The 27,945-nt window shown below is 33.8% G+C and overlaps 1 protein-coding gene across 2 annotated transcripts; it reads right to left on the minus strand.

Moving 5' to 3' along the window:
- Positions 1-78: 78 nt before the first annotated feature.
- Positions 79-27,895, minus strand: BRMS1L (BRMS1 like transcriptional repressor). Of its 2 annotated transcripts, none has more exons than XM_016152114.2 (10): positions 27,574-27,895; positions 21,929-22,019; positions 17,920-18,047; positions 16,150-16,229; positions 7,538-7,634; positions 6,443-6,526; positions 5,883-5,947; positions 5,127-5,166; positions 3,171-3,297; positions 79-1,671 (listed from the first exon to the last, which is right to left on the minus strand). In XM_016152114.2, exons 1-10 carry the CDS (start codon positions 27,713-27,715, stop codon positions 1,554-1,556), a joined length of 972 nt encoding a protein of 323 aa, XP_016007600.1. In that variant the 5' UTR covers positions 27,716-27,895; the 3' UTR covers positions 79-1,553. The 2 variants fall into 2 exon arrangements, with proteins under 2 accessions (XP_016007600.1, XP_016007599.1); XM_016152113.2 differs by having other exon boundaries at positions 3,171-3,318; positions 27,574-27,864.
- Between the last annotated feature and the right edge of the window lie 50 nt (positions 27,896-27,945).

Here is a 27,945-nt window from a genome sequence, read left to right on the forward strand (position 1 = left end):
AAGTGGCTCAAATCTTCCTTAGAAATAGGTTATAAATAATAAAAGAACTTATGTGCAAGTAATTTGAGACATTACAAATGACACTCAAACACATCTTTTTATTATATACTAAATTTAAAAATACAAATCTTATTAAAAATGCTTATGAAACATTGTATACATAAGAACTGCCAAATACTATTAGATTATGACATTATATATATTTGCTAACATTAATTAGAAACAGAATGAAGTACATAAATTTGCTGAATTTCAGAAGTCAAATTTTTTAACATTTGGCAACTGTGAAGTAGTGATCTGCACAGGAAGATGTATGCAGAGGTAAAATAGTAAGAAACGGAATGATGCAGATATTCCTGCCCTAAGTGTTATTCGTAAGTAGATCTCTTCCTCGTCCTCTTGAGTCTCATTCTAACAGAAGTTAAAGTGCACAAGACCACCAGGAGTACTTGATTTGGTTGTACCCTAACATATACTACAGCCACTGTGCTGCCATATTGAGGGTTTCGCTTCTTTGTACTATTCCTGAGGTTTCAGAATTTAATTTTGAATGTGGCTAAGGAAAAGAGGCCAGTATTTTCTAAATTGCACTGAGTGGCTTTAAAGTGTAGAAACACCAAAGATAAAATTACTAATTTGAGAATAGATTCAAGGAAATTATCCCTGTCTATTTTGTCCTAGCAATAAAATTAGGATAAGAACTTAGTTTTACCTCTGGAAAATGCTTACTAAAAATCTGTTTCAAAAGATCAGACATGTACAGCAAGCACCACAATACTGTCAGTTACTGTTCACCACTTATATACTGTATCATAAATACCAGGCATAAATACCTGCCCTCTAAAGAGTCACAAGAAATACAGGTAGAAGCATGTTATTACTTTTTTTTTTTTTACCAATTTTACTAATTAACATTAAGTATAATTTGTAAAAATAGGTCGCCACCATACAATCAAGGAAGAGGAGAGAGAAAGTTGCTAGTCTACAAAAGTGCTCCTTTTAGCTTTCAAACCCAATAGCATAATTTTGGGTAAAACAAGATTGTAAAGTAAGGCCATCAGTTCTAAATAAGCTGATGATGCCATATATACATACTCACATATATTTTTAAATTTCAATTCAGATTAAACACTAATGTACTAGTACAAACCATTTATAGGAAACATTTTATGAGGCTTATTTACAAACACCTGATGAATGACAAAGATATGGAAAAATAAAATACAGACAAAAGTAGCCATTTAGCAACACAGTTCACTAAACACAGATGTGTATAAAAACCAAGAAAAAAGTTTAGTAAGAAACCCCTACCATTACACCTATTGGTCAACGGACCTAAAAGGCAAACAAATGTAATGATCATGATTAAACTTTTTTACTGTCTCTTTTAATAACATATCAGTATGAAGTCTACTTAGAGTAAGTACTACCTACAAATACAGTCTCTCATGATTCAACGAGAATATTAAGTTATTGAATACATTTTTTACTCCCATGGCACGTCACACTTCGTAACACTAATAAGGTAGACTTAGATAACACTTAAATCATGATTATGAATGTTTAATTGAATATTTTCCTTTCTGTAGCTGTGAAATGTAAAGCTTAGATTTGCTTCCATCAGGCCTCTTAAACCAAACTTCATCATGGTTAATTGTTGTAATTATGGCACTAAAAAGAATTTAAAAAAAGAAAGAAAGAAAAAGGAATGAATGAATTACAATATGATTCCTTTACTCATTTCAGAGTACTAGCTATAAAACCAAAATATCTGGACTATGAGAGTAGATTCAGCTATGTAATTGCCTTTTAACAGAACGCTATCAGCTGGGTATGTTGGTCAAAAATATCATTCAGCAACACTGAATAATTTTCTTTCGTTATTAGAGTCGGTAAAATTTACTATTAGAACTACTAAATACACAACATTCCTACTCCATCCCCACCCCACATCCTCAAAAAGACAGAGTGGAGTTAAAATCACTACTTGTATTATACCTCTAATTCATATCTGTCACGGCTGTAGAAAATCTTTCAAATACCAATCCCTAATTCCCAGTGTCAAGCATCTATGGTATTTTTACAGATTTTTTTGGACACTATTAATCTTTATGCAGAAATCTTTTAAAAAATATATTTGTATCTAGTCCTCTTCTATGCTATTTCATCTATTTTTGACATTTATGCTAATTAGTAGTAAAATGCTTCAAAAGCAGTACAATAAAGCCAAGAATTCAGGGATATCATATATAATTTAGGAATTAGTTTAGTGAGCTTCTATGAGAAAAGTTACTATACGCAATGCTCCTGGTATACTAAAAATGTGAAGATAGAATTACAATCCGATTAAAATCACTGTATTTGGAAAAGGAGTATTCTATACTAAACACAAACACTTTACTTACCACTGATACCCAGAAAGATATTTTCTTAATGTAGAAGTTACTACTCTGAGAATTATATCCTAAACTACTGAAGGAATTAAGCAGTGATCAACATTAATATTTTTCAAAGGTCACAATGAGATAACACTTAGGCTATATAAATTTATAAACTTTAAAATTATTTTAATTATATAAACTTTAAGCCTAGATAGATTAAGTCTTTTAAAAGAAAATTTTCAGTTTTCAAGTTGTACTTTAATTACTGTGACTCTTAAAAGTTTTCATTAATTTTCCATTCCTTTCCTACTCTAATTGATCCAAATTCTTTTTATCCAAAATACTGTCACATACCAAAAAAGTGAAGGATTAACAGGTCTATACATTATGGAGGCACACTGTCAAATTCATAACACTGTGGTTTAAAAGTGATAACACTAGTATCATAAAAGTCATTTTCTATAAGAATTAACAAACAGGATCTCTTCCCTGGCTAAGTAGTTCCAAAATTTCTACTAGTGTTAATACTTGTGCTCATGATTAACATGTACCTCTGGTATATAAATTTTAACACTGAGATACACACGCACACACACACACACGCGCGCGTGCGCACACACATCTATATACACATATATATGCTAATCAAATCATATGTCAAGAGAAAAAAAAGGATCCACAAGCAACTAGTCATGCATTATGAACACATGATGGAGGCACCAAATATTTATCAACAACAATGTTGTCAACTCTAATATTGAGAAACACTAAAAAAGATAGACTTTTTACCTTGTAGGACATTCATCCTTTTTGTCAATACATATTGTTTGTCCACGTATATACCATTCGCCATCATAATATAATCTTCCCTCTTCAGACCTAGCACTGTGCAGATGTTTTTCCAGTTTCACAGGTGCTAAAGGGATCAGTTCAAAAACTGTTATATTAATAAGACATTGTCAGAACAAAAGTACAGAATATTAAGAAGTAACACCAATCCATGCACATATGTGAAAAAAAACACTAAAAATATTTCTTGAATAATTCACTAAATTGTTACTGTAACTACTAAACAAAGCTAAATAATGTACTCTAAATCATCAATTAAATAGACAAGCGCCAGAAGGGGAAGCAGGAAATTATCAATTACTAGTGCCAATTTTAAGTAGGATTTAAAATATCAATTGCCATGTTACCATTGAAAATATTTTTCATATTTTCTTCCCTTTCTGACACTTCCAAAGAAGCAGAGTTTAATATATATTCCAAGAGTTCCCCAGGCCTTTGATTCTAAACAGGAAATGTCCTAAGTAGAACTTCCTTTTTTAAATCCTAGAAATGGTTTGGCATTAATCAGATAAATTAATGCAGAGAAAAAAATGTTCTTTATGAAAGCACATTGCCAAAAGTATACCAAGAAAAAAGCACCTCTTCATCATCCAAACGTCACCCCCTAAGAGAGGTCTTCTCCACCCACCTTACCCACTCCTCAGTTAATCTTCATTACAACTTCATATTTCCTTCATAGCAATTATTACAATTTGCCATTATCTTGCTAATTATTTATTTTCATATATATTATTCTGCCTCCTCCAAGCAAGTTCCAAGAGGTCCGTCTCTTGCATCATGGTATTCCTAGAGCCTCAAATAGTATCTGATATGTAGAAGGTGCTCAATAAGCATTCATTCATTTATTCATCAAATGTTTTCTGAGCACTGTGACTAAAAGAAATATGGTTCTGACCTTTGTGGATCTTAAAGTCCTGTCGGAGACAGATAAACATGTAAACAATAAATTAAAAATTACAAATTGTGATAAGTGCCATGAAGAAAACAAGTAGGACACAATGCTAAAGATAACAGGGGTGGAAGAGGAGACCCATTCAATAGTATAGTGAGATCCTCAAAAGAATCCATGACTCTAAATGTTAACTTCAAGATTTAGGTAGTTACCCTGCTAGTTAATTCCTAAGGGAAGTAGTTTAGTACAGATATTGCTATGATTTCAGGACATGATATAAAGTTTAAAGAAATCCTTAGGTTAAATATATAATATGATTTACTCTCTTACAGATTATTTTATCTGGAGACTGTGACTCTTCTTAGTATTTAAAACATGTTTTTTAAAAAATCTAGCTTCACTGCTCTTAGGAGGCTTAGGAAATTTCAGGCACAGCGAAAGAAGGCAGACACAGAGAGCTGCTTAGACAACACTGTCCATCACTACTTTGGAAGTGATTTTAGACTTCCAAAAAAAGTCAAGAAAATAAAATTTGAAATGAATTTTGCTGAGGTATATCGGAATGAGTAATTCTTAGTGGTGTGTACATTTTTTTATGGAGTCACTGCCAGTACTCTACTCTTTCTCAGAGAAAATGCTAGCACAGAAGAAATTTTGTTCACAATTCCAGAGGATTCACAGGCTCCCTGAAGGCAATCCACAGCCTCCAAAAACCTCCCCTAGAGAATTACTGGATCCATAAAAAACATGATAAATATTTTTAAATTACTCATCGATTATTAGCCATAGTAATGTAGCTGAAACACTAAAAGAAACACATTTCGTTCGGAAGTCTTGAAACTTTTACATGGGCAAACATTCTAGAATTCCTAGTAACTCCAGGTACAGAATTCACTGATTGAATGAAACCACTGATAGGGGACCTCTTTAGTACATAGATGACCTAAAAACCCTGAATCAACAAGTTTCTATTAAGAAAATTTAAATCTGACTAAATGACTTACGTTCTGTTTTCACTCTGTGTGGACCCAGTGTAGCCATTGCCTTAATCAAAAAAAAAAAAAAAAAAGACGACGATATTGTCTGAGTTCGTAGACAAAGTGTATTTTAGCATCTATTTACTATGTATAGTGACTACTGATAAACTCAATAACAAACACAGTAAAATCTTTAGCTGTTCTAGTAAGTTGTTAATGTCTAAGATCATAAGGAATATACATATAAAGAATAACAATTTCTCCTGGAGGTGTTCAATACCTGAAATAACTCTCAACTAAAAAGTTTCTAAAAATGAAAAAATTATTAAGGAAAACAAGAGTCTCCACTTTCAAACAAGCATAGAAAACCCTAGAATTCTTGAATCTTTAATGACAGAACGCAAGAAAAATAATAAAGGTTCAAATTTTGACTTTCATTTATCTAACAATATTTATTAAGTGCCTTCTGTGAGCTAGAACCAGGCTAAGAGCTAGGCACAAAATGGTTATTTATTATTTGGGGAGAGCTCAAATAAATGCTTTTCTGTACTTTTGCACAAATTATTAACTATATTGTTATAAGAAAAAACAAACCACTGATCTGTCTCTCTTAAAATACGCCTGCAATCCACTGTTATCTGTATTAGTATTAATTGCCCTAGAGACTGTTGCGAAGTAAAGCATATTTACAATAATTATATTTTGATGTATTAGTGAAAAACCACGAATCTTTAAAAGTAGACTATAAAAATATACTTGTATTCCACTGCTCTTTAACCATACCTTCCTAATTGTTGTCCAGTCTTCAAGAATATCAAGATCTTGCAGCATATAAACTATATATGGGCGTTGAAAAGTCAAGGTCAATTTACCTGAAGAATTTCATGCTTTAAATTATGCTTCCAAAGCTCTGTTTTTCAGAGAATGGAACAATGATTTCTGGACACAATCCCTTGGCACACTGAATTTCTGACTTCAAATTGTTCTTCAAAAACCTTAAAACTTCTTATGTTAAAAAGTACCCAAGAATTAAGCAATCATTCTATATATTAAATAGATGTTTCATATCAAAGCCCTTGGGAACTATAAAGCCATATTAATTTTTAAAGTTGAGATTGTAACTAAATTTTTATTCTTCCCCTAACCCTCTTAAACTGAACTGCCTTTAATCCTTAATCCGTCTGCCGTTAATCAGTTTCATAAATCATCTTTTGTTTATTACAGGATCTTGCAAATAAAGATAATGTATACTAATAAAAGTTAGAAAGGTATACACAATGCAAAAATGTACATCGAGGCAAAAAAAAAAAAAAAAAAACCAGCCTAAATTTGAAAAAGGATATCTGAAACAACAACTGGCTTCTTTTTGTCGGGACTGAAAGGATCCTTCCTCTTTTTTCTTGACTGAAGCTCATCATTCCACAGCTCTGGCAAGTAAATAAAAATTAAGCATTAGTTGATTTCTGGAGATCGAAAGAGGAAAAAAACACTATAATTTCAGGTAGCAAAATTTCGCTGGTGGCTATGTATATATACATATAACTTTATATAATTTTATGAGCAGCTATGTATTTATGAATTTTTCTCTACCTTTACTAAAGTAAAAATCAATTTGGTACTTAATAAATATACGTCAAATACACACGAACTTTGTTAAATACACATTACATGAATTGTCTCTACTAATCCTCAAACCACCTCTGAGGTAGGTATTCTCATTGCTTCAATTTTACAGACAAGAAGACCAAGTTAGAAACACTAAATTGACTGTCACCCATGGTTACCAAACTAGCAGGTAACGAAGTAGTGGCATTAGAGCTCAGCTTGTCGGACTCAACTATGCCTACTCTGTACAAGAGAAAAAGAATTTATAACAAGTAAAACAATACATATGCAAGAACTGTAGGATAATCCAGTAAATATTCCACCCAGTGGAGAAAGCCTGAAAAAGCCAATGTCACTTTGTACTGATCTAATTATTAACAAGTTTTTCCTTTTTCTGAGACACAAATCTGCCTCCTTATCACTTCTATTCACTGGTCCTAGTTTGTAACAAAGAGAAAAGAGTTTTATTCCTTCTTCCACACGACAATTTTTCAAGACTTAGAGGGAAGACAATTCCTATGGTCTTCCACTACTATTCTCATGTTGTAATAATATCCTTACTATTTTTATATTATTATATTTATTGTTCCCGACACACTTCTATTTTGTCTTTTTTCATGTGCTCCATTTTCTTCTCTCTGAAGTCTGAGTTTAAATTAAAACTACGATCACAACCTTATCAAATTCTTCAGAAGTCCCCGGTTTCCCTCTTATTAGAACACTTCATATACATCACATTCATATTAGAAGACTAAGATATTACGAGATACTACAGTAAACCAAAGGTTCATTATCACTTGAATCAAACATCAAAATCACATCATTCCCATTACCTGAGGTAATATCAATGCTGTGCCGGTCCTCTTCAAGCCTTCTTATCTTCTCCTCCAGTTCACTCTGGACTGTATCATATAACAAAAGTTTTTCACTCTGGAAAAAAAAAATAGATTACACATAAGTAGAAAGAAAAAAACTGAGAGTACTAAAAAACTTACTCTTAAAGTACTTTAATGTACGATGTTTTTGTCTTTTTACTTCAACCTAAAAATTATAAAGATGAAAGATCATATTTATGAAAGAAATAAAACTAGAAAATATAGAATGTAAATATAGTTTTAACTATATGCAATTAAACTGTTTAAGAACATCTAAATTTATATGTGACAAAGAGGTAAATATTTACTTTATAAAAACTTTATAGTAAGCTCCCATGGCCCCTTTTAAATAAATATGACCACTTGTCACCATAATGGAAAACCTGTCCAATAAAGTATGCCATTATAAAATGTATCATATTTTCTCACTGGAACAATAATTGGACCTTTATTCCTCACTTATATCTCAACATCATATTAAAGTAGCCTTAATATATCACAAAGAAAAAGATTCAAGTACAAATTTTATAATCATTCAAAAAAATCAATTCTAGTCAAAATGACAAAATTATAGACTAATTATATCCAAATCTCTCAACAAGACTATAGGAAGATTGAGTGACTTGCTAAAAGAGATAAGGCTATTTACTGGCAAATCAGACCATAACCCAAGTCTACTAGTTTTGGTCCACTGTTCTTGTTCTTTTATATAACACTGTACCCCTTGCTTAAAAAGCCATAAAATGTACAAAAGTATTATATATATATTCATTATATAAAATTCATTATGACAGATCCCCAACCCACCCACCATATACTTATCACTAGTAAGGACAATAAGCTATAGGGATACAGCTAGATGAGATGGTCTTGTAGAGGCTATTGGAATAGTTAGATATGATTTTTTTGTATAAGGCACAGGCCACACTCACGTAGGCGGCAGTCCCAGTGTTGATCATAAAGTCCTCCCTTTTTGGGTTTGAAATTTAGTCTACATATACTTCAAGGTTCTCGAGTGGCAGGGAAAAGAAAATGACTTTTGTCAATTTGCGGCAAGCCATGAGCTACAGATAAAGCAAAGCTGAAGAAGACTAAAATTAGTCTTCTATGCAAAATGACCTCATGGCAGGCTACTCTCTATGCCAACTTCCTTTCATTTGCTCCCTGCCTTTGGTAAAGTCTTATGAAATATTCCAGCCTTATCTACTTTGTGCTACAAGAACTGAGAAATGTTAAGTGTCAGAGAAAAAGGGAGAGCAGGCCCTCACTACTGTCAAGACAAGGTGACAGCTATAAATAGATCCAGAGTCTCCAACCAAAGACGACTGAATATAGATCTGGAGTGGTAAGACTTTTGGTTAAGACTTGTGATAGTTTAACTGGTGTGTTCTCTCCTTTCTATTGCTAAATTTGCCCTCAGGCAAGCATAAATTCTAAAATAAATTTGCTAATCATTCTTTGTAATAAAAAAAAAAAAAGCCAGAATGGAACTGAAGCTTTGAAGGCATCTCTAAAGATGCTATAGATGGGCTTTAAAGTATACAGACAGAATTGCCTTGAATCTATTTTCATTCTTATTTCTTTGTTCTTCTCTCCCTTATCCCCAACCCAGTAAGACCCTCGAAAGGCTTCCTTAAGAGGAAAAAAATGTAATAATAGAGCAGCTAGAGGACACCTGAAAAAGAAAGGGGCATCCAAACTCCCTTGCTTTAATGCCTGTGCAGGGACTCCCAACCCCTGGGCAGCGGACCCATACAGGTCAGTGGCCTATTAGGAACTGGGCCACACAGCAGGAGGTGAGCTGTGGGCTAGGGGAGTGAAGCCTTGTCTGTATTTGCAGCTGCTCCCCAGCGCTAGCATCACAGCTTCAGCTCCACCTCAGATCATCAGGCATTAGATTCTCATGAGAACACCAGTCTCCTGGTGCCAAAAAGGTTGGGGACCACTGTGGAGGCTTCTATGTTCAACAGGTAATTTAGCTTTTAAAAGTATTACTTATAATTACATATTTGGCATTAAGATCCCACATCCCTCTAATCTCTATGCTTAGGACTGAGTGAACCTCCTCACTGAGCCCTTTCTCAGGCTGACACCTTTGCAGTTTCTCATCAGGCCAGCTTCAAGGAACCCAGGAAAGTGGCTCCAAGGTTCCGTTTTTGTACTGGTCTCACCCTGACCTGTGTTCAGAATCAACTTCCCTTTGGCAGTTCCCTGACATAAGGCACCTCGCAGTTCTCAACTCCCTTCAGGACTGGAGTCCTGAGAGATTCTGAAGGGCTAGCCTTACCAGAAAGTGAAATGTTATTATCAGGCTATCATCATTTTTTAAAAGTGAACTGCACTAGAATAAAAAGGTAAGCAGAAAATAACTTAAAAGCTCAGAAACCCTGGTTGTGGGAAATTTCAGTACATGATAAGGGTGACTTTTCAAATCATCTGGAAATCTAATGATAAATGGACTAAAGAGTTAAATCTAAAATAACTAAATGAAAGATGGAATAAAGGAAGCCTTTTAAAGTATAAAACGTTAAAAGAAACCATTAAGTAAAGACTAATATATTTAATCACCTACAAATTCAAATCACATTAAAAAGCAAACAAAAGTAAAATGAAAGGCAATACAAAAAAAAAACCCTGTAACATGATGATAAAAGCTCAAAAACCATAAAAGATGGTATTAAACAACCAAAGATAACTCAGTAAGAAAATCTTAATGTTGCCTATCCCACACTACCAAAACAGGCCAAAATGAGAGAGAGAGAGAGGGAAAAGGAGGGAGGGAGAGAGGGAGAGATGGAGAGGGAGGGAGAGAAAACACAAATGCAAACTAAAATGTGCATTATGTGATATTATTTTTCACTTAGCAAATTCGGTTGTTTTTTTTTCAATTATAATCCATTATGTTGACTGATATTGAGTATATAAACTGACCTTATACTTTGGAAAGCAATTTAGAAGCAAGTATTAAGGATCTTAATGATTGTATCCTTTGATCTAAGTAATTACACTTTGAGATTCTATTCTAAGGAAATAACCTCAGTCAAAGTTATATGTAAAAGGATGATCACAATAGCAGTACTTGCAATACATAAAATTAGGAACAAAGCAAAATTTAATCAATGAGTACTGGCTACCTAAATTATTGGACATCCATATTACTTCTCCACAGACACTAAAATTTCAGAATGTGAAATGGAGGGAGAGACTTCTAGGATAAGATTGAAAATAAACCTAGATCACAAACTCTCTTCCCCAAGACCTTATAAAATGTACAAAAAATATGTACAAAATAAATCAGCAAACACCTGCAGTTATCAAACAAAGGGAGGGGCAAATTTCATGCCATAATCTCTGAATATGGTAATGAAACTGAGCTAGAACCCAAGATCTGTACCATGTATAATATATACAAGTGTGCCCTTTGTAAATAAAAATGTGAGTGAGAGGGGCAATATTCTGAAAAGTCTGAGTACTACTTCCAAATCTATAAAGAAATGAAGGAGAATCTGGATAGGCAGTCTAGGGGAAAGTACGCAGAAGGCCTAGAGAGCAAACAGACCTTTTTACCATGTTACGCTCACAAGTAAAAGTTGAAAACATTTTTAAAAGAACAAAAACTTCTAGAACTCAGCAGCTGACAAGTTCTACACACTGGCAGATTTCTACTGACCCACTGTCAAATATGAATGATGGCTAACAATGACTAGTTATCTGGTATAAGCCTTCAAAATGAAAGGTTGAGAAAAAAACAAGCAGAAAAAGAGTATAAAGAAACAGACAAGACACACAAAAAAATTTCAAAGTAACTGTATTTAATACCCATACAGGAAAGAAATTACACTCATGAAAAAAGAGCAAGTTGTTATAAAAAAAAAAAAATGAGTAATCAGAGGACCTAAGAGCTCTTGGAAATTAAATATATAATAGAAATAAAGTAATTAGTAAAAGAATTGGAACAGAAAGTTGAATACACTCAAACAAAATAAATAAGGAGGGAGGAAGAAAGGGACAACAGAAACAAAAATATAGCCATATTCAAAGATCAATCTTAGAGATCCAGCATCCAATAAGAGTTCCAAAAACAGAAAATGATGGAGAAGAAAATATCAAAGAAACAATATAAGAAAATTCCCAGAACTGAAGATATGAACTTCCTGGTTAAAAGGTATCTCTGTATCCATCACAATGAATGAAAAGAGACCAACCAAGGCACATCATCTTGCTATTCCATAGCATCAAGGATAAAATTCTTAAATGATATTCAGGAAGAAAACATAAAAAGCATCAGAAATCAAAATGATAAGAGGCTTCTCATAAGCAATACTAGAAGCTAGAAAACAATAATACAATGCCTTCAAAATTCTGAGAAACACAATTACCATCCAGAAGTCTACACTCAAGTTTGAGAGTACAGTTGTTTTTGGAGATGAAGGATATGGAGGTTTTAAAACAAGTGCAATAAATCTGTGATGCTCCTACTGTCAAAAGGCAGAGCCTAGTTCCTCTCCTCATGAATGTAAAAGACTTAATGACTCACTTCCAATGAACAGAATGTAGCAGAAATCTACGTCATAGAAAAGCACTGTCACTTCTGTCTTACTCTCTTGGACCACTCACTCTGGGAGAAGCCAGTCACCAGGATATGGAGGCCCTAAATCGGTCTGTAGAGAAGCCCATGGGACTAAGGCTTCCAATCAACAACCAGCAACAATTTACCCGCCAGGTGAGTGAATCGCCTTAGAAGCAGATCCTTCAGGCCCCAGTCAAGCTTTCAGATAGCTGCTTCTTTGGCTTACCTCCTCACTGCAACTTCATGTGATTCTCTAAGCCAGAACCACCCAGCTAAGTTGCTCCCAAATCCTTAGCCACAAAGACTACAAAATAATAAAAGTTTTGGAGTAATTTATTACAGAGCAACAGACAACCAATACGAGAGGTCTCAAAAAACTAACTTCTACTCACCTTTTCTTGGGAATCCACTCTATCGAATTTAAAAAAGAAAACAAGGTCTAGCAGGAAAGAGTTAAAGGGAATTTTCAGGGCGATAGTGAAGAGACACACCATGACTAAAGAGACGCAGTTGGCCTAGAAAACACCTGAAGGATGCAGCAGAATGAAGTGGGAGGAAAGGGGATCCAGGAGTGGAGTAGTTGCTCCCAGAAAGGACACCCGAAGAAACAGAACTTGTAAATTACCCAACACATTCAATCACATGGAGAACAGCAGTAGGGAACATTCTCAAATCTACTCAAGTCTCTGGAAAGAACTGATAAATACAGAGAGAATTAATAAACACTAAATTTATAAATACAGAGAGAATAAAGGATAATTCATTCAAAGAGAAGTACAAGCATAATATAACTCTTGGCTCAGTGAGCAATGTTTACAGTTACAATGAAAACAAAAATTGTGACACAATGATATTAAAAGAATGGGATGAGGGAAACTATTATAGAATTTTCAGCTTCCATAATAAAAAAATCAAAAGATAATGTCTAAAACTGATGTTATTTAGAGATATAAGGTTAAATTCCAGAAGCAGTAGCTAAAAGAGTTAGATAATTGCCACTAGGATTCAGAATTTAGACATTAGAGAGGGGACTGCTATTTTTCATTGTAAGCCTATGCTATAGTCCAGAATCATGAAATAAGAAAATAAGCTGTGAGGTTTGGGAAAAATAAAAACACAGCATATTAGACTCTGAAGAACTTCAGAAAATGATGTACTGAATAAAAAATATGAATTAAGTATTAAGCGATATGGAAGACAGAATGAGACTTACATACAACTAATTATTAGAGTTCCAGAAGAAAGAAGTAAAGAAAATGAATGAGAGGCCATACTGGAAACAGTTGAGAAATTTCCAGAATTAATAGAAAACAAACTGCTAGGTTCAGAAAGCACAATGAGAAAAAAGTAAGTTCAGAGAAACCTAGAAGCCACCACTAAAACAAGTGATCAAAATGCACATCACCAATAACGGTACATTCAAAATTGTGAGCTGCCTGATAGAATTCAATGAGAAAAACATGGTATCACTGTGATATTCCTATCAAAGATGCAAAATCTGATTCTAACCATGAAAAAATAGGAGACCAATTCAAAACTGAGGAACATTCTACAAAATAACTAATCATGGTTCTTTTCTATGAAGGATGCTACTGGAACAACTGCTAAAATTTAAATGGAGTCTGAGGATTAGAAGATGGTAACATATCAATGTACATTTCCTGATGTTGATGACTGTAGTGTAGTTATATAAGAAAATGTCCCTCATTTGACTGAAGTATACATTATAGTATTCAGGAGTGATGAGGCATCATGTTGTCAACGCATTCTCATGTTCACTGAAAAAGTTCTTTGTGCTTTCTTGCAATTTTTCTATAAATATGAGACAGTTAAAAAAATATATTATAAAATCAAGATCTATTAAAGCACTGATGGAACTGATGATTGCAACTTTAAATATATACTTCTATGCAAGAGAAAAATATGAACTATTCCTAAATCTTATAAATCATTTTATAAATCTTGAAATGAGAATTAAAAGTTAAAACTCACTTATACACATAGAATGAAGCTTTGAAGCAGAACGTTAGAAAATTGAATCTCATAATGCACAAGAAAAATAATCATTCCAGGAATCCAAGGATGGTTTAACATTAGAAAATATACTAATAATGTAAGTCACCATGTCAATATATTAAAATCAAAAAGCCATGACTAATTCAATAGATACAGACAAGGCATCTAATAAAATCTAACAACTATTCATGGCAAAAATTCTTAGAAAACAAGAAATGAGAGTAAATTTCCTTAACTTGATAAAAAGAATATTTACCAAAACCCAACACTAGATATCATACTTATTGGAAAGCTGTTAGAAGCATTCCCTTAGAATCAAGAACACCATGACGATCTGCTTTCACTGCATCCATTTCATGCTATCCTGAAGGTCCTATCAGTGCCAGCAGGACAAGTAAAACAAATAAAAGGAAGATCAAAGTGGAAGAAACAAACTGCCATTATTCACAAATGACATTTATCTACATGGGAAATCTAAGGACCTGTAATCAAATTATTAGAATTAAGGAGAGAGGTATATAAGGTTGTATATAACATCAATACACAAGTTTATTTTTCTATATGACAACATAAAAAGTAATTTTCAAAAAGATATTACCATACTAAAAAATTTTAACAATAACAACTATGAAAAAAAAGAACAAGATAAAATTATCAAGGCTTCCTAGACTAAAAGCTATAAAAAAGCTATTGTGATACTGGTGCAGAAATAGCCCAACAGACCAAAAGGACAAATGAAAAAAGCTAGAAACCAGCCAACATATATATGGAAATCTGATAGGGGAAAAAAAAAAAGTTACAATTGCTAATTAGTGAGAAAACAATGGAGTATGTAAGTGTTGAAATTACCTATCTATATGTAAAAAACTTTATATTACACACAAAAAGTAATTAAAGGTAGTTTAGCAAACTAAATGTCAAAAAGCAAAATTTCGACTTTTTTTCCATCTATAAATTTTTAATATCGTTAAGGTATATTAAATTCCAACTTTTAAAAGAAAATATATCCTTTTGTCTCAGAGTTACGAAGATACAATAAGCACAAATCATAAAGGAAAGGTGATAAATTCAACTACATTAGAATGTAAAACTTCTGTTCATCAAATCTTTAAAGAGCGAATAAGACGTGATGACTTGATAAAAAGACTGGGTAAAAATATCTGCATAACATATAACCAGCAAGGCATTAGTATCCAGAATATATGAAGAATCTCCACAATCAATGAGGGAAAGACTAACAGCCCAATATAAAGGCAAAAGACATGAATAGATACTTCTTAGGAAAGAAAATCTAAGCAGCCAGTAAACATCAAAAAAATGTTTCATCTCAGGTGTAATTTAAAAAAATGAAACAAGAAGCTCTACCATTTTTATACCTATTTACTCTTAATAGTTTCATGATTTTTAAGATATGGTATGTAAAAGTAAGATAAGAATCATTATAGAACTTGCCCTCTTATTTCCACTGGTATTGTCTAGGTTTTATGAAGTTATCTGCAAAATTAACAATATGTTTTTTAAATCCAATTCGAAATAAAAAGAACATATAGAAAAGTAAATCTATTTTTTCATGTAAATAGGGAATTCTGCCCAAAGATTTGGAAATAGATGTAGAGAGTCAGAGATTTATAATACAGTCCAATATTCTAACTATAGTACGGATATACATATTTGAGTCTTAATTTGCATATTTACCAATTATACTAATATTTTCATTGATGCCAGATGACAATCATTACAAAGTCTTTTTAAGGGAACAGCTGCAAAACTTCTAAAATTATCTCAGTTCTATGGTCCTTTCTTTGTGTCCTATTTCCAATACAGCTTCCAGCACAACTGTATTTTAAAAAATATCATACAAGTGATGAACTAAAGTACTATTTAATTATTTAATTTTTGTTTTACTTATTTACCTTTTTAACTTCTGCACTCAAAAGTCCTAAAGAGACGAAATTAGCTTAAAAGTTAAGCAAAATAACAGTACCTCACAATGCTGACGAGAAGCTTGAATTTCACATTCATATTTGTTCTTTACAGATTCTAAGCAGAGCTCTCTATAGATTCCTGCAACCAAACACAATTATTCTGATTATGTTAGCAATAGGAGTTTCATCATCACTTCCCTACAGGAATTGTCCTGTGTTTTATAAGATGAATCAAGAAGAAACTGACAAGTGATTTTATCTTTAAAATCTAAAAATAAAGTATTTATCAAAGATTAGAAAACTGACTTTAAGAGCTAGAAAGAAACTATACTGTAAATTTTAGTTCTTACCTGATTTTTCAAAAGAATAATCCTAAATGTTTCATAGATAATAATCAAAATAAAAATAAAACTCTTTTCCTAAGAAAATTAATTTCTGAGGACTCATAATGGAAAGAGTCAATAAACTCTGGTTTCATTAATCATATACACTCAAAGTAACAAGTGGATACCATAGCCATCAAAAACCACTATTTTAGAACTGTTATTTATTTTTGAAGTCCAAAGCTTCCAAGAGAATCAAATGTATAAACTGATATAACAAAATCTATGTCTGAGTGCTCCTGACAAGGCTTAACCTAGAGGATGGATGCTCAAGAGAGTTTAACTGAGAGGTACCAAGGCAACAGGCCGTGCAAATACGCCACCAAAAAAAATGGCAAAGTGCTCTAGATGTATATACTAAACTCTGTGTCACAGTTGGCCCTAGAAATGTAATTCTTTCTCATATGTTAAAGGCAAGGGACAGATATCTGGAACAATGCCATTAGCAACACATTTACACACACTTTTTATATAACTGAAAACTAAAGAAAGGCCACAGAGTAGAAAAATGAGCAACTGACTCATGTAGTATTTCCTAAATATCCAGTAAGTCACACTTAGTTCTTTCAGAATGTCAAAGAAAATTATGGACATGTTTACTTTTAAGGGTGTGTTAAACCAATATGCAAAAACAGCAGGTTAAGTATCACATCATATACACTTATTATTAAGCATTCAAGAATAAAATTTGGATTCAGGTGGGTTTACTACAAAAGAAACTATTTATCAACAAGGCCTATCAACAACTACATGAGGATCAATTAGTGCCCCCCCAAAAGAAAACAATCAGCATCTCCATTAATTAAAATTCAGTTTTTAGTTTGACTGTGAAAAACTGTTAAGTGATCTTTAAATAAACATATCCCTTGTATGAATGCTAAGATCCTATTCTGGGGCTAGATCCCAGTTATGAACAGAAGACTGAAATTTAACCATATGAATGTAAGTACATTTATTCATAGCCACAAATGAGTAAACAATCTTATCAAAATTAAAAATTATTAAATTATCTGGTTGAAGACTAATTCCCTGTTCTATATGTCTTGATCAAACACTTTTAAATGTTTTTATAAATAAATAAAATCCTTATCACTCTTACAGATGAAAAATACTAAGGATACTTAAATTGAACCTTAATTTACCTAACTGATAGTAACACTATCTCCTAATGGAAACATCATGGTTTCTAATCGTTTCATTTGTGGAAGCATCCTCTCAACAACACTACTAGTAATTAGAGGACTTTTTTTTGATCCCACAGCAGCAAAGAAAAGGAAGTGAAACTGAAAGTGAAACTGAAAGTGAAACTGAAAGTGAAACTGAAAGTGAAACTGAAAGTCTAAATATGCTTGTGATTCCATTAACAACACTCACTTGACAAACACCTTTGAAACCTATTGAAGAGTTCATATTCTACTATATAAAAAAGATGTTTCACTTTCCTACCTGCTACCTTTGTACGAATTTGCATATTTTCTTGTAAAGTTGCCAGTGGTTCCAAATATTCTGGTGCTTTTCCAGCTATGACTTCTTGGAGTTTTGCATCCACCTGACTTAATCGTTCTTTATAAAGTCTTAACAAAGCAAAAATTAAGATATTAATTTTAAAAGCCCAACAAAGGCTAACAATTTACCATTTCTATACATTCTCTTCCTTAAATCATTCATATTCTAATAACCTACCAAATGTATTTTTGCTTGGATCTCAAGTTTAAAAATTATATTATTTGACTTCACGTACATAATTACAAAATAAATATTTTTCTATCTTTTTTTTAGCTGTATCACATATTATTAGTTAACTCACAATACAAAAACAAAACTGAAGTAACTACTTTTTGATACTCTACATTTTTTAGTTTGTTTTAACGGCAGAACAATAGACTGATTCTAAAAGAAAAGGTTATTTTAGCACTGAATTTAAAAGAAAAAAAATTGTTTTGAACGATTTAGAAAGAGACATTACTAGTTGTCAAAATAAATAATTCCCTGGCTTCTCTCCACCATTCCTGAAAACGAGTGAGTACTACAATATTTAGCCTAGCTGATTTTTAAAAAGAACCAAGAGTAGAGTCACGGAGATAAAACCAACAGAACTACTACAGAAAATAGAAAAACTATATAACTTGTGATCTGGCATATGCAGTTCGTCAGACTGCAAGTGAAAATGCTATAACACAATGAGTTGTTGCATGGATGTGGAATGAAAAATGGGATAGGGGATCCCTGCTTCCATATTTCTGAGTCCACAAACGAATACCCTAATTTGCCAGCTATCATACCAATACCTTTAGTTTGATTATCAAAGGCAGGGTATGTGAGACAGCTCGATATTTACTTTTGGCAATAATTCTGCAGGATAAAATTCTTTTTAATAGGAAAACGTTTACATCGTCAGTCTTTATGAAAGGCACTTCTAATCCTGATTTTGCAGCATTTTAAGGATATCCTAAAATTTTCAAAGCGATTAACAATTTAAGATCATTTTGTAAATTCTTCTTTTTTTTTTGCCATTTATTGCTTTTATCATAGATGAAGAATATGTCATAATATGTCACAAGAATGGCATGTAGTAACTTACGAAAGAAACCAATGATTAAACTTGTAGGTTAGTTAATTAGCAGTTGGCTTAATTAGTACCTGGCTTCCATACAAATTTCTGCTTTTTTCTCTTGAAAATATAAAGCAATACAATTAAGACAATCAATGTTGTCTACAACTGACCATTATAATTAGTATAAAGATCTATATGATGATTCTGAAGGACTAAAGCAAGTTCATATGTTAATAAAATAAATATTCTTTAAAAAAAAAAGGGGGGGAAATTATCTGAGTTAACTGTCGAAACAGTACATTATCATGTCTGGGTTAAATTTTTATAAAACTCAAAATACGATGATAAAGAAATGTGTAAAGTCAGAAAAGTACATGATATAGTTTTTGAAATTACAAATACAGCAGGTCCTCAAATGACAGTTTTGTTCAATGTCATTTTGTTACAATGTTGATGAGATGCCACAGGAAGTTAACTCTTGTTTATGTCAATTAGCCTATGGTAAAATTGGTTTCATTATATGTTGTTTCTCTTAAAGTTGAAGCACCTATTAACACTGTTAAGTGAGAACTTACTGTATAACTTTAGGTAAAATGCTAAAAATGTGATAAAAGGATCACTGCACCTGAAAACATCAAACTTACACAAAACATCGATAAGGTATCCCGAATAGGTGAACAGCATCTTGAATGAAGAGGATATGCGAATTAACAATAGTCAATTAACTACCCTTTTAAAAGAAGAGATTCCCCAAAACTGGTATAATTCCTACAACCTTGGAATTCAAATATAAACTCGTTAAAGGTAAAAATCATGAGTCCCTCAGCAGTACTCACAATACTATTCACAAAACAGGTGCTCAGTTAATGTTTGTTGTATACTGAATAGTGAAATAAATGGAAACTTGGATGATATAATTTCCACTTCTCTTTTTAAGGAGGTAGAAGAACTCACCTTCCACCTCTATACAAACTGCACATGGTAAATTTTCTGCCTTATGAAAGGTGTTACTAAGCCTTGTGGTGATAGACCAGGAGAAGCAAGATAATTATATTATATTATTACTGTCATTATTATTATTATATTAGTATATTTCCCACCTCTTCTAAAGAGGATTTAAGATATCTTACAGAGATATATAGTATAACAGGATAAAAATAACAAACATGAAAATTCGGGCAGGACAAAAAAAATAAGATAATTATAAACCAGATGCAAAGATTAATTTTTTTCTATAACATATTTCTAGATACCAATTCTAGTAAAGGGCCTAATTTTAATTTTAATACTTTCAGAGACGAATGAAGCTGGTAGGGGTAATTGGCTGATGGTCATATTGAGCCATGAGAAAGCAAAAATCAAGGCAACTGCCAGCCCCCAAATGAATAAGATTAGGCTTAATGGCTTGACTGGTTGCAAAGTTTTCCCAAGTAATATATTATAGTAGAGCTTTACAGTAATTTTCACTTTTTGGATAACCATAAAATAAAGTTTAAAAGCCAACAGGTATATCTTAATTAAGTGTATAATTATTTATTCATTCATGAATTACTTGTGCTAAAATACGAAAACACGATTTTGCTTCCTCTTTTCTATAATGATCCTGAATGAACTCTTCATGTTTCCTAAATAATGAATTCTTTGAAGGATCCAAACCCACTTTAATTTAAAATTAATAATGAAAATCTTTAGAATAAAAAAAGATACCATGTTTTTAAAGCCAAAATTGTAAACTTTGGATTATTTTGGTTTGCTTATTTTATTTTGTTGCACTAGCATGGAACATTGTCTATATATTCATCTCCAAGACAAATGAAAGTTAAGACCAAAGATGGTATAAACAGCAAGATTCATACAGTAAACAAATCTGTCCCATTTTAGTCTGGCAATTCCAGATGTTAAATGGGTTTTCATCTCTTCTTTGGGCCTCTCTAGGGAAAAAGTAGGAGAAAAAGAATAAGCAGCAAAACTGTGAAGAATTCACAAACTTCAGAGCCAGCTTCTGAAAAAAATAAGGTATCTATATTTTCAGAAGTTTCTTTCATTTACAATTCCTAATATATAGCTATGCCCCTGACCTTGCTAGCAAGTTTCAAAGAGGAAGTTCACCTTTAAGGTGTTTTTAATCTGAATCTATTCTGTTCTCACAAATCAGTGCAGCCCATTCTTGTGTTACCAACTTTACAGAAGAGTTCTGGCATTATAAAGAAGGGGGAAAACTAACGAGCACCAACTATGTGCCAGGCAAATGGCTAAGGATTTTATATACTGCTTATTCAATCCTTACAGTAGATAAGGAAGCTATTATACCCTTTTAATCAGTCAAGAAAGCCTGATGTAGAGCCTGTGCCCTTTCTATTCCACTACCTTTCCTCCAAAGTAATGTGTCTTTGTGGAAGGAACATAACAGCACTTGGTGGCAGAAAGCCTTGCTTAATTTATCACTTTCTGATCAACTATGGGCAATTCACTTAACTTCTCTAAGCATCAATTTTTTCACAGGTAAAATGGAAATTAGACTATCTTCCAACCTTACAGAGTTGCTGCAAGCAGAAAAACTAACATGTTTTCTATTATTCTCAAATTTTAAAAATGCTATCCTTATCCAATTATTTAGCAAAGGAATGAATGAAGCAAATAAGACCCAAGGGTGCAACACTCACATAGAAATCTTATTATACCCTCCCCCCAAAAACCTGCCTCAAAACCCTCAGTTTAATTAATGAGGTCTTCAGCAGGCAAAAAGTTGAAACCTCTTTCAGATATGTAGGTCTCATAAAACACACACCAAAAACAACAACAACAAAATACAGTTCAGAGTAAATATAACTTCTCTTGTGCTAGTATACATGTGACATCATTGAGATTCAGTGACAATGACCTTCTAAAGTCACTACTTACTGATCCTTGAGATCGGTAAACTGTTTTTCAAGATTGGACATTTCATCTAAACATTCCATTCTTCTTCTTTCACAGTCTTCATCATCCATTTCTGTTAATAAAAAGACAAATAACAAAGACAAAATTATGTTCCAATATGTATAAATGTTAATTCAAATGGTAAAAAAAAGAGAGAGAGAGAAAAAAAAAACCTGTAATACGAAGTTAGATATACAAGGTCCATATTAAGCCTTAAAGAAATAAACATTTATCCAAAATAATTTTCATTCTAGATTTTAACCTAAAATACAGATGAGAGTTAAAACTATAGCAGTCTCATCACCTATTCTTCTCAAACTATTCCAATTCAAGAAGAAAGGCTAACTCCTTTTATGAGGCCACCATTTTCTTGATTCTAAAACCAGACAAAAACATTACAAAAAAAAAAATTATAGGCTGATATCCCTTATGAACATTGATGCAAAAATCTTCAACAAAATATTAGCAAACCTAATTCAGCAGTACATTAAAAATATCATAGAACAAGATCAAGTTGGATTTATTCCTGGGACTTAAGGTTGGTACAATATCCACAAACCAATTAATGTGATACACCACATTAACAAATCAAAAGATAAAAACCATATGACCATAGATGCAGAAAAAGCATTTGACAAAATCCAACGTCCATTTATGACAAAACCTCTCAGCAAAGTGGGAACAGAGAGAACACACCCCAACATAATAAAGGCCATATACAACAAGCCTACAGCTAACATCATACTCAATGAAAAAAAGGCTAAAAGCATTTTCCTTATGATCAGGAACAAGACAAGGATACCCACTTTTACCTCTCCTCTTCAACACTGTATTGTGCTGCCATGAATATTGGAGTGCCACAGCACTCCAATATCTTAGCCACAGCAATATCACAAGAAAAAGAAAGAAAAGGCACCTGAATTGGAAAGGAAGAAGTAAAACTCTCATTACTTGCTGATGACATAGTACTATATATAGAGGACCCTACAGAGTCCACCAAAAACCTGTTAGAACTGATCAATGAATTCAGTAAAGTAGCAGGTTACAAAATAAATATTCAGAAGTCAGTGGCATTTTTATATACCAAAGGTGAACATTCAGAAAGAGAAATTAAGAAAACAATCCCATTTACAATTGAGTCAAAAACTATAAAATACCTGGGAATCAAATTAACCAAGAAGGTAAAAGGCCTGTTTTCAAAAAATAAGTCATTGAAAAAAGAAATTGAAGAAGATATAAATAAATGGAAGCATATATCCTTTTAATTAGTAGGAAGAATCAACATTGTTAAAATGGCCATACTACCCAAAGCAATCTATAGATTCAGTGCAATCCCTATCAAAATACATTTTTCAGAGAGCTAGGACAAATAAGTCTAAAATGTATATGGAGCCATTAAAAACCCCGAATAGCCACGGCAATCCTGAGAAAGAAGAGCAAAGTTGGAGGTATCACACTACCTGATATAAACTATACTACAAGGCTACAGTAATCAAAACAGCATGGTACTAGCATAAAAACAGATACATTGATCAATGGAACAGAATAAAGTGCACAGGAATAAATCTATGCTCACTTATATGCACTTAAAATAAATATACATTCACTTAATATATGACAAAAGAGGAAAGAATATACAATGGAGTAAAGACAGTCTACAATAAATCGTGCTGGGAAAATTAGATACATGCAAAAAAAAAAAAAAAGAATCTGAATCACTTTCTTACACTATGTATAAGAACAGACTCAAAATGGATTAAAGACTTACATGTAAGACCCAAAACCATAAAACTTCTAGAGAAAATATAGGTAATAAATTCTCTGATATTACTAACAGGAATTTCTTACCAAATATATCTCCTCGGGCAACAGAAACAAAAGAAAAAATAAACAAATGGGACTACAACAAACTAAAAAGTTTTTGTACAGCAAAGGAAACCATCAACAAAACAAAAAGACAATCGATTGTTTGGGAGAAGATATTCGCTAATGACACATCTGATAAGGGGTTAATATCCAAAATATATAAAGAACTTATACAACTCAACAAAAATACAAACAATCCAATTAAAAAATGGGCAGAAGACCTGAACAGATATTTCTCAAAAGAGGAAATACAGATGGCTCATAGACATATGAAAAGATGCTCAAGGCTGATAACCATCAGAGAAATGCAAATTAAAAGCACAATGAGATATCACCTCCCAACTGTCAGAATGGCTATCATCAATAAATCAAAAAATAAGTGTTGGAAAGGATGCAGAGAAAAGGGAACCCTCATACATTGTTGGTGGGATTACAAATTAGCATAGCCAGTATGGAAAACAGTATGGAGGTTTCTCAAAAAATTGAAAATGGATATATCTTTTGACCCAGGAATTACACTTCTGGATATTTAGCCAAAGAACAACAAAACAATAATTGGTAAAGATCTATGCACTCCAATATTCATGGCAGGACAATTTACAATGACCAAGATATGGAAGCAACCTAAATGCCCATCAACAGATGATTGGATAAAGAACTTATGGTTCATATAATATTACTCAGACATTAAAAAAAAATGAAATTCTACCATTTTCAATGACATGGATGGACCTAGAGATTATTATGCTGAATGAAATAAGTCAGATAGAGAAAGATAAATACCATATGATTTCACTTATATGCAGAATCTAAGGAACAAAAAGAACAAACTAATCAAAAACAGACTCACAAATATAGTGGACGATTTGGTGATAGACAGAGAGGAGGCAGGTTGAGGGGCTGGGAGAATGGGGTGAATGGTTAAAGAAGTACAAATTAGTAGTTGATAGTTGGTCACAGGGATGGGGAGCACAGCAGAGGGAATGCAGTTAGCATTAATATGATGGCTAGATGGAGGGCTAGAGAAGGGAGGGAGCAATTGGGGTGATCATTTTATGAACTATATAGATGTCTAACTAATGTATTGTATTCTTGAAACCAATTTAAATAAATAATTTTAAGAAAAAAACTATAGCAGTCTCTAGACATTCTTACTTTTACTCATCTTTAAATCATTTTAAAAGGCTGACATTAAGCTATGAATATAATTAATATTTTAGTTTCTTTTCCAACTCACCAGAATTTAAGCACCAAAATAATTGTGTCCTTTAAAGGCTAATATTGCTGAAAAACACTTTTGGAATTCTTCTTTCAGAACTGCTCACATGGCTGATTTGCCAGTCATATAAAAAGAAAATTAATCTCAAGATATCTTGTCTCCTACTCTATACTTCCATTGTTCCCTCTCCCCAAATTACTGTTAGTCAGGGATAAAGAGGAAAATGAGCAGAAAAAACAAGTAAATTTTATGAAAGCAACTGTTAATAAGCAGGTCTACCCTATATTCCATATCTTCTATCTTTTACATCAAAACAGCTGAAGAATAAAATGATCTGCATCTTGTTGCCTATCAAATAAAGGTCAAACTACAAAAACAGAGTTAAATTAGGTTCCATTATTTTCATAAGGAAGTGTAATTCTTTTTTTTTTTTAACTTTTCTAAAATGGATTTAAATTATGTCTGGCTCTTAATAGCTTACTCCTTAGCTATTTAAAACTTGGTCCCTCAGGATGACTCACTCTCCAACATCTCTGGATGGAAGCGTTTTTTCCTGTAGCCTTAGTACCTGCTCAGTACCAAGGTTGGAGTACTTTTACCAAGTGTCAGTGCCAAGACGCTTTTACAAGAAGTAGAATTGTAAATTTTATTTTTAAAATTTCTTTGCACTTAAAAATTTAACTTATAGTTCAATTATTAAGTTCCTCACAAATTAAGTTGTTCATGATTTTCAAGGATAAAATAAAAACCAGTAAAAAGTCACAAGAGTAAACATAAAAATCAGAATTTTAACAAATAGATGTCACTTTGTGAGATTCTACCTCTCATCAAAGGAAAAAACAACAACAACAACAACAACAACAAAAACCCATGCTTGAAGATATTTTCCAGAGCTAGAAAATGTATTCACATAGCGTCTAGATGTTCTTCCCCCATATACCTCACTTTTGAAATCTCACCTTTCATGGCTTGCCACACTTCCAAATTGCGCCTCAAGCAAGGCAAGTTCCAATGCCATGTTTCCACCTGTCACTTGGGCACTTTAACCCAAATATACCACCGCCAACCACCTCAAAAACTGTGTCTTTATCTCAAATCTTTTTCTATTTTTGTTCATCCTACCACCAGTTTCCTTATATCTGGGTTTTTCCTCTTACCTTCACTCCTACACTTGCATTCGTCAATCCTGTTTTGTGCTTTTTAAAAAAATATTTCACATCTATACCTTCCTTTTCATTTTCTAGCTCAAAGTCTTCTCCCAACCAAATTGGTTTTCTCATTCTTTTGAATAAGCTTAAGCTCTGGCCTTTGCACTTTTTCTTACATTCCTCCTTTTATGGAAACACCTAACCATTACCACTCCAATTCAAATTCTACCCATTCTTCAAAATAATGAAAGTAATCCCATCTTCTTCAACTTAGCCTTTGCTGACCATCCTATTCTGAAAAGATTACCTCTGGTTACAGTTAAGCATTCCTTTAGCAATTTAATCAAGTGTTGACTTAAGACAGCTCTTTAATTGCAATCAGATCATAACTATGTATTTATACCTTACACAATTAGTGCCCAGTGTTGCACAAGGAAGTCACCCATAAATGCTTATTTTTGGATCGCTAATTTATTGATTGAAATTACATACTTCTATAAAGATTTGCATTGAAAGGGAAAAACCTAAAAAGAGGGAGTCAGAGTGATAACAGACTGTCATCCAACTGGCATCAATCTTTGCTTTACATGGCCAAAATCAAGCCAAGAAAAAAAATCTCATCTTCATCATATGGACAGAAAGAAAAGAATCCAGGTAATCGCAAATTCCATTTCTTTTTACCACTGGTACAGTCAAAGTTATAAAAGATTGCGGGAATAAAAGATCTGGAGAATTTCAAAGCTGCCAAAACTCAGCCAATGTATTGCATATGAAGATCCCAAATCACCCCTAATCTTAGATTACTCTCAAAAACTTCACGGATGCTGTAAACAAGACAGTTCTCAAGTCAGCCCCGGCAAGAGCACTGACTGATGCCAAGCGCTGATTAACAGGCCGACTTGGAAGCTGAGGTTAATAAATTCTACGCCAGCAAAAATGCAGTACAAATCTAAACTCGGCCCAGACACCCTACCCCTGCTGTTGAGAAGCAAGGGTTGCAAAGGTGAAAAACAAGGAAAGAGATCTGTGGGGAGATGAGCTAATTCCAGGGTCTTCCCAGACAAGCTAGGGGCAATCTGCACTTTGGTGGATAGCCCCGGGCACCGCCCAGAGGTCCCAAGGGCGAGTCTGACCACGGGCAGGACCGCGCAGCGTTCCGGAGTTGGGCAAGCCCAGGCCCGAGTCCGTCCTGCCCCGCAAATCCGGACCCGCCTGGAGCCAAGCAGCGCCCCGCGACCGTCTGGGTGCAGCGAAGGGCCGGGAGAAAGTCTCCGCCCCTTCTCTCTCTCCCCGCCCCGCTTTCCCAGCAGGACGCAGCTGCCCGGCGTGCGGAGAGCGGCCTGTCGCGAGCCCAGCGCTAGGACTCAGGGTCCAAGCCCCGCTGGATTGCGCACCTGAGCTATCTCCATCCTCGGAGACAGACGAGCTCTCCGTGTCCTCGTCCTCGGAGCTGCTCCCCTCGTTTTCAGCGTAGTCCACCTCCATCTCATCGTGATGGTTCGTCTCCTTCTTATCCCCTCGGGAATGGACTGGCATTTTCCAGCCGCGCCGCCGCTTTCCACTGCCGGTGCCCAGCCCGGCCACCGCCGCTTCAATGAAGGGCGCGCTGGACGCCCCGACCACCCAGCGGCCGAGCTCGTTCTGAACCCCTCAGCTCCTCCCCGCCTCTGGCCGGAGCCTCACAACCTAACCCGCAGGCTCTGCACTGGGAGCCCTGCCATTGGTGGAAGTAGCCCTCCGAGCCGGGGGGCGGAGCTTACCCAGCT

This window comes from Rousettus aegyptiacus, unplaced genomic scaffold (assembly GCF_014176215.1).
Source record: "Rousettus aegyptiacus isolate mRouAeg1 unplaced genomic scaffold, mRouAeg1.p scaffold_m13_p_3, whole genome shotgun sequence".
In the NCBI taxonomy this organism is placed as follows: Eukaryota; Metazoa; Chordata; class Mammalia; order Chiroptera; family Pteropodidae; genus Rousettus; species Rousettus aegyptiacus.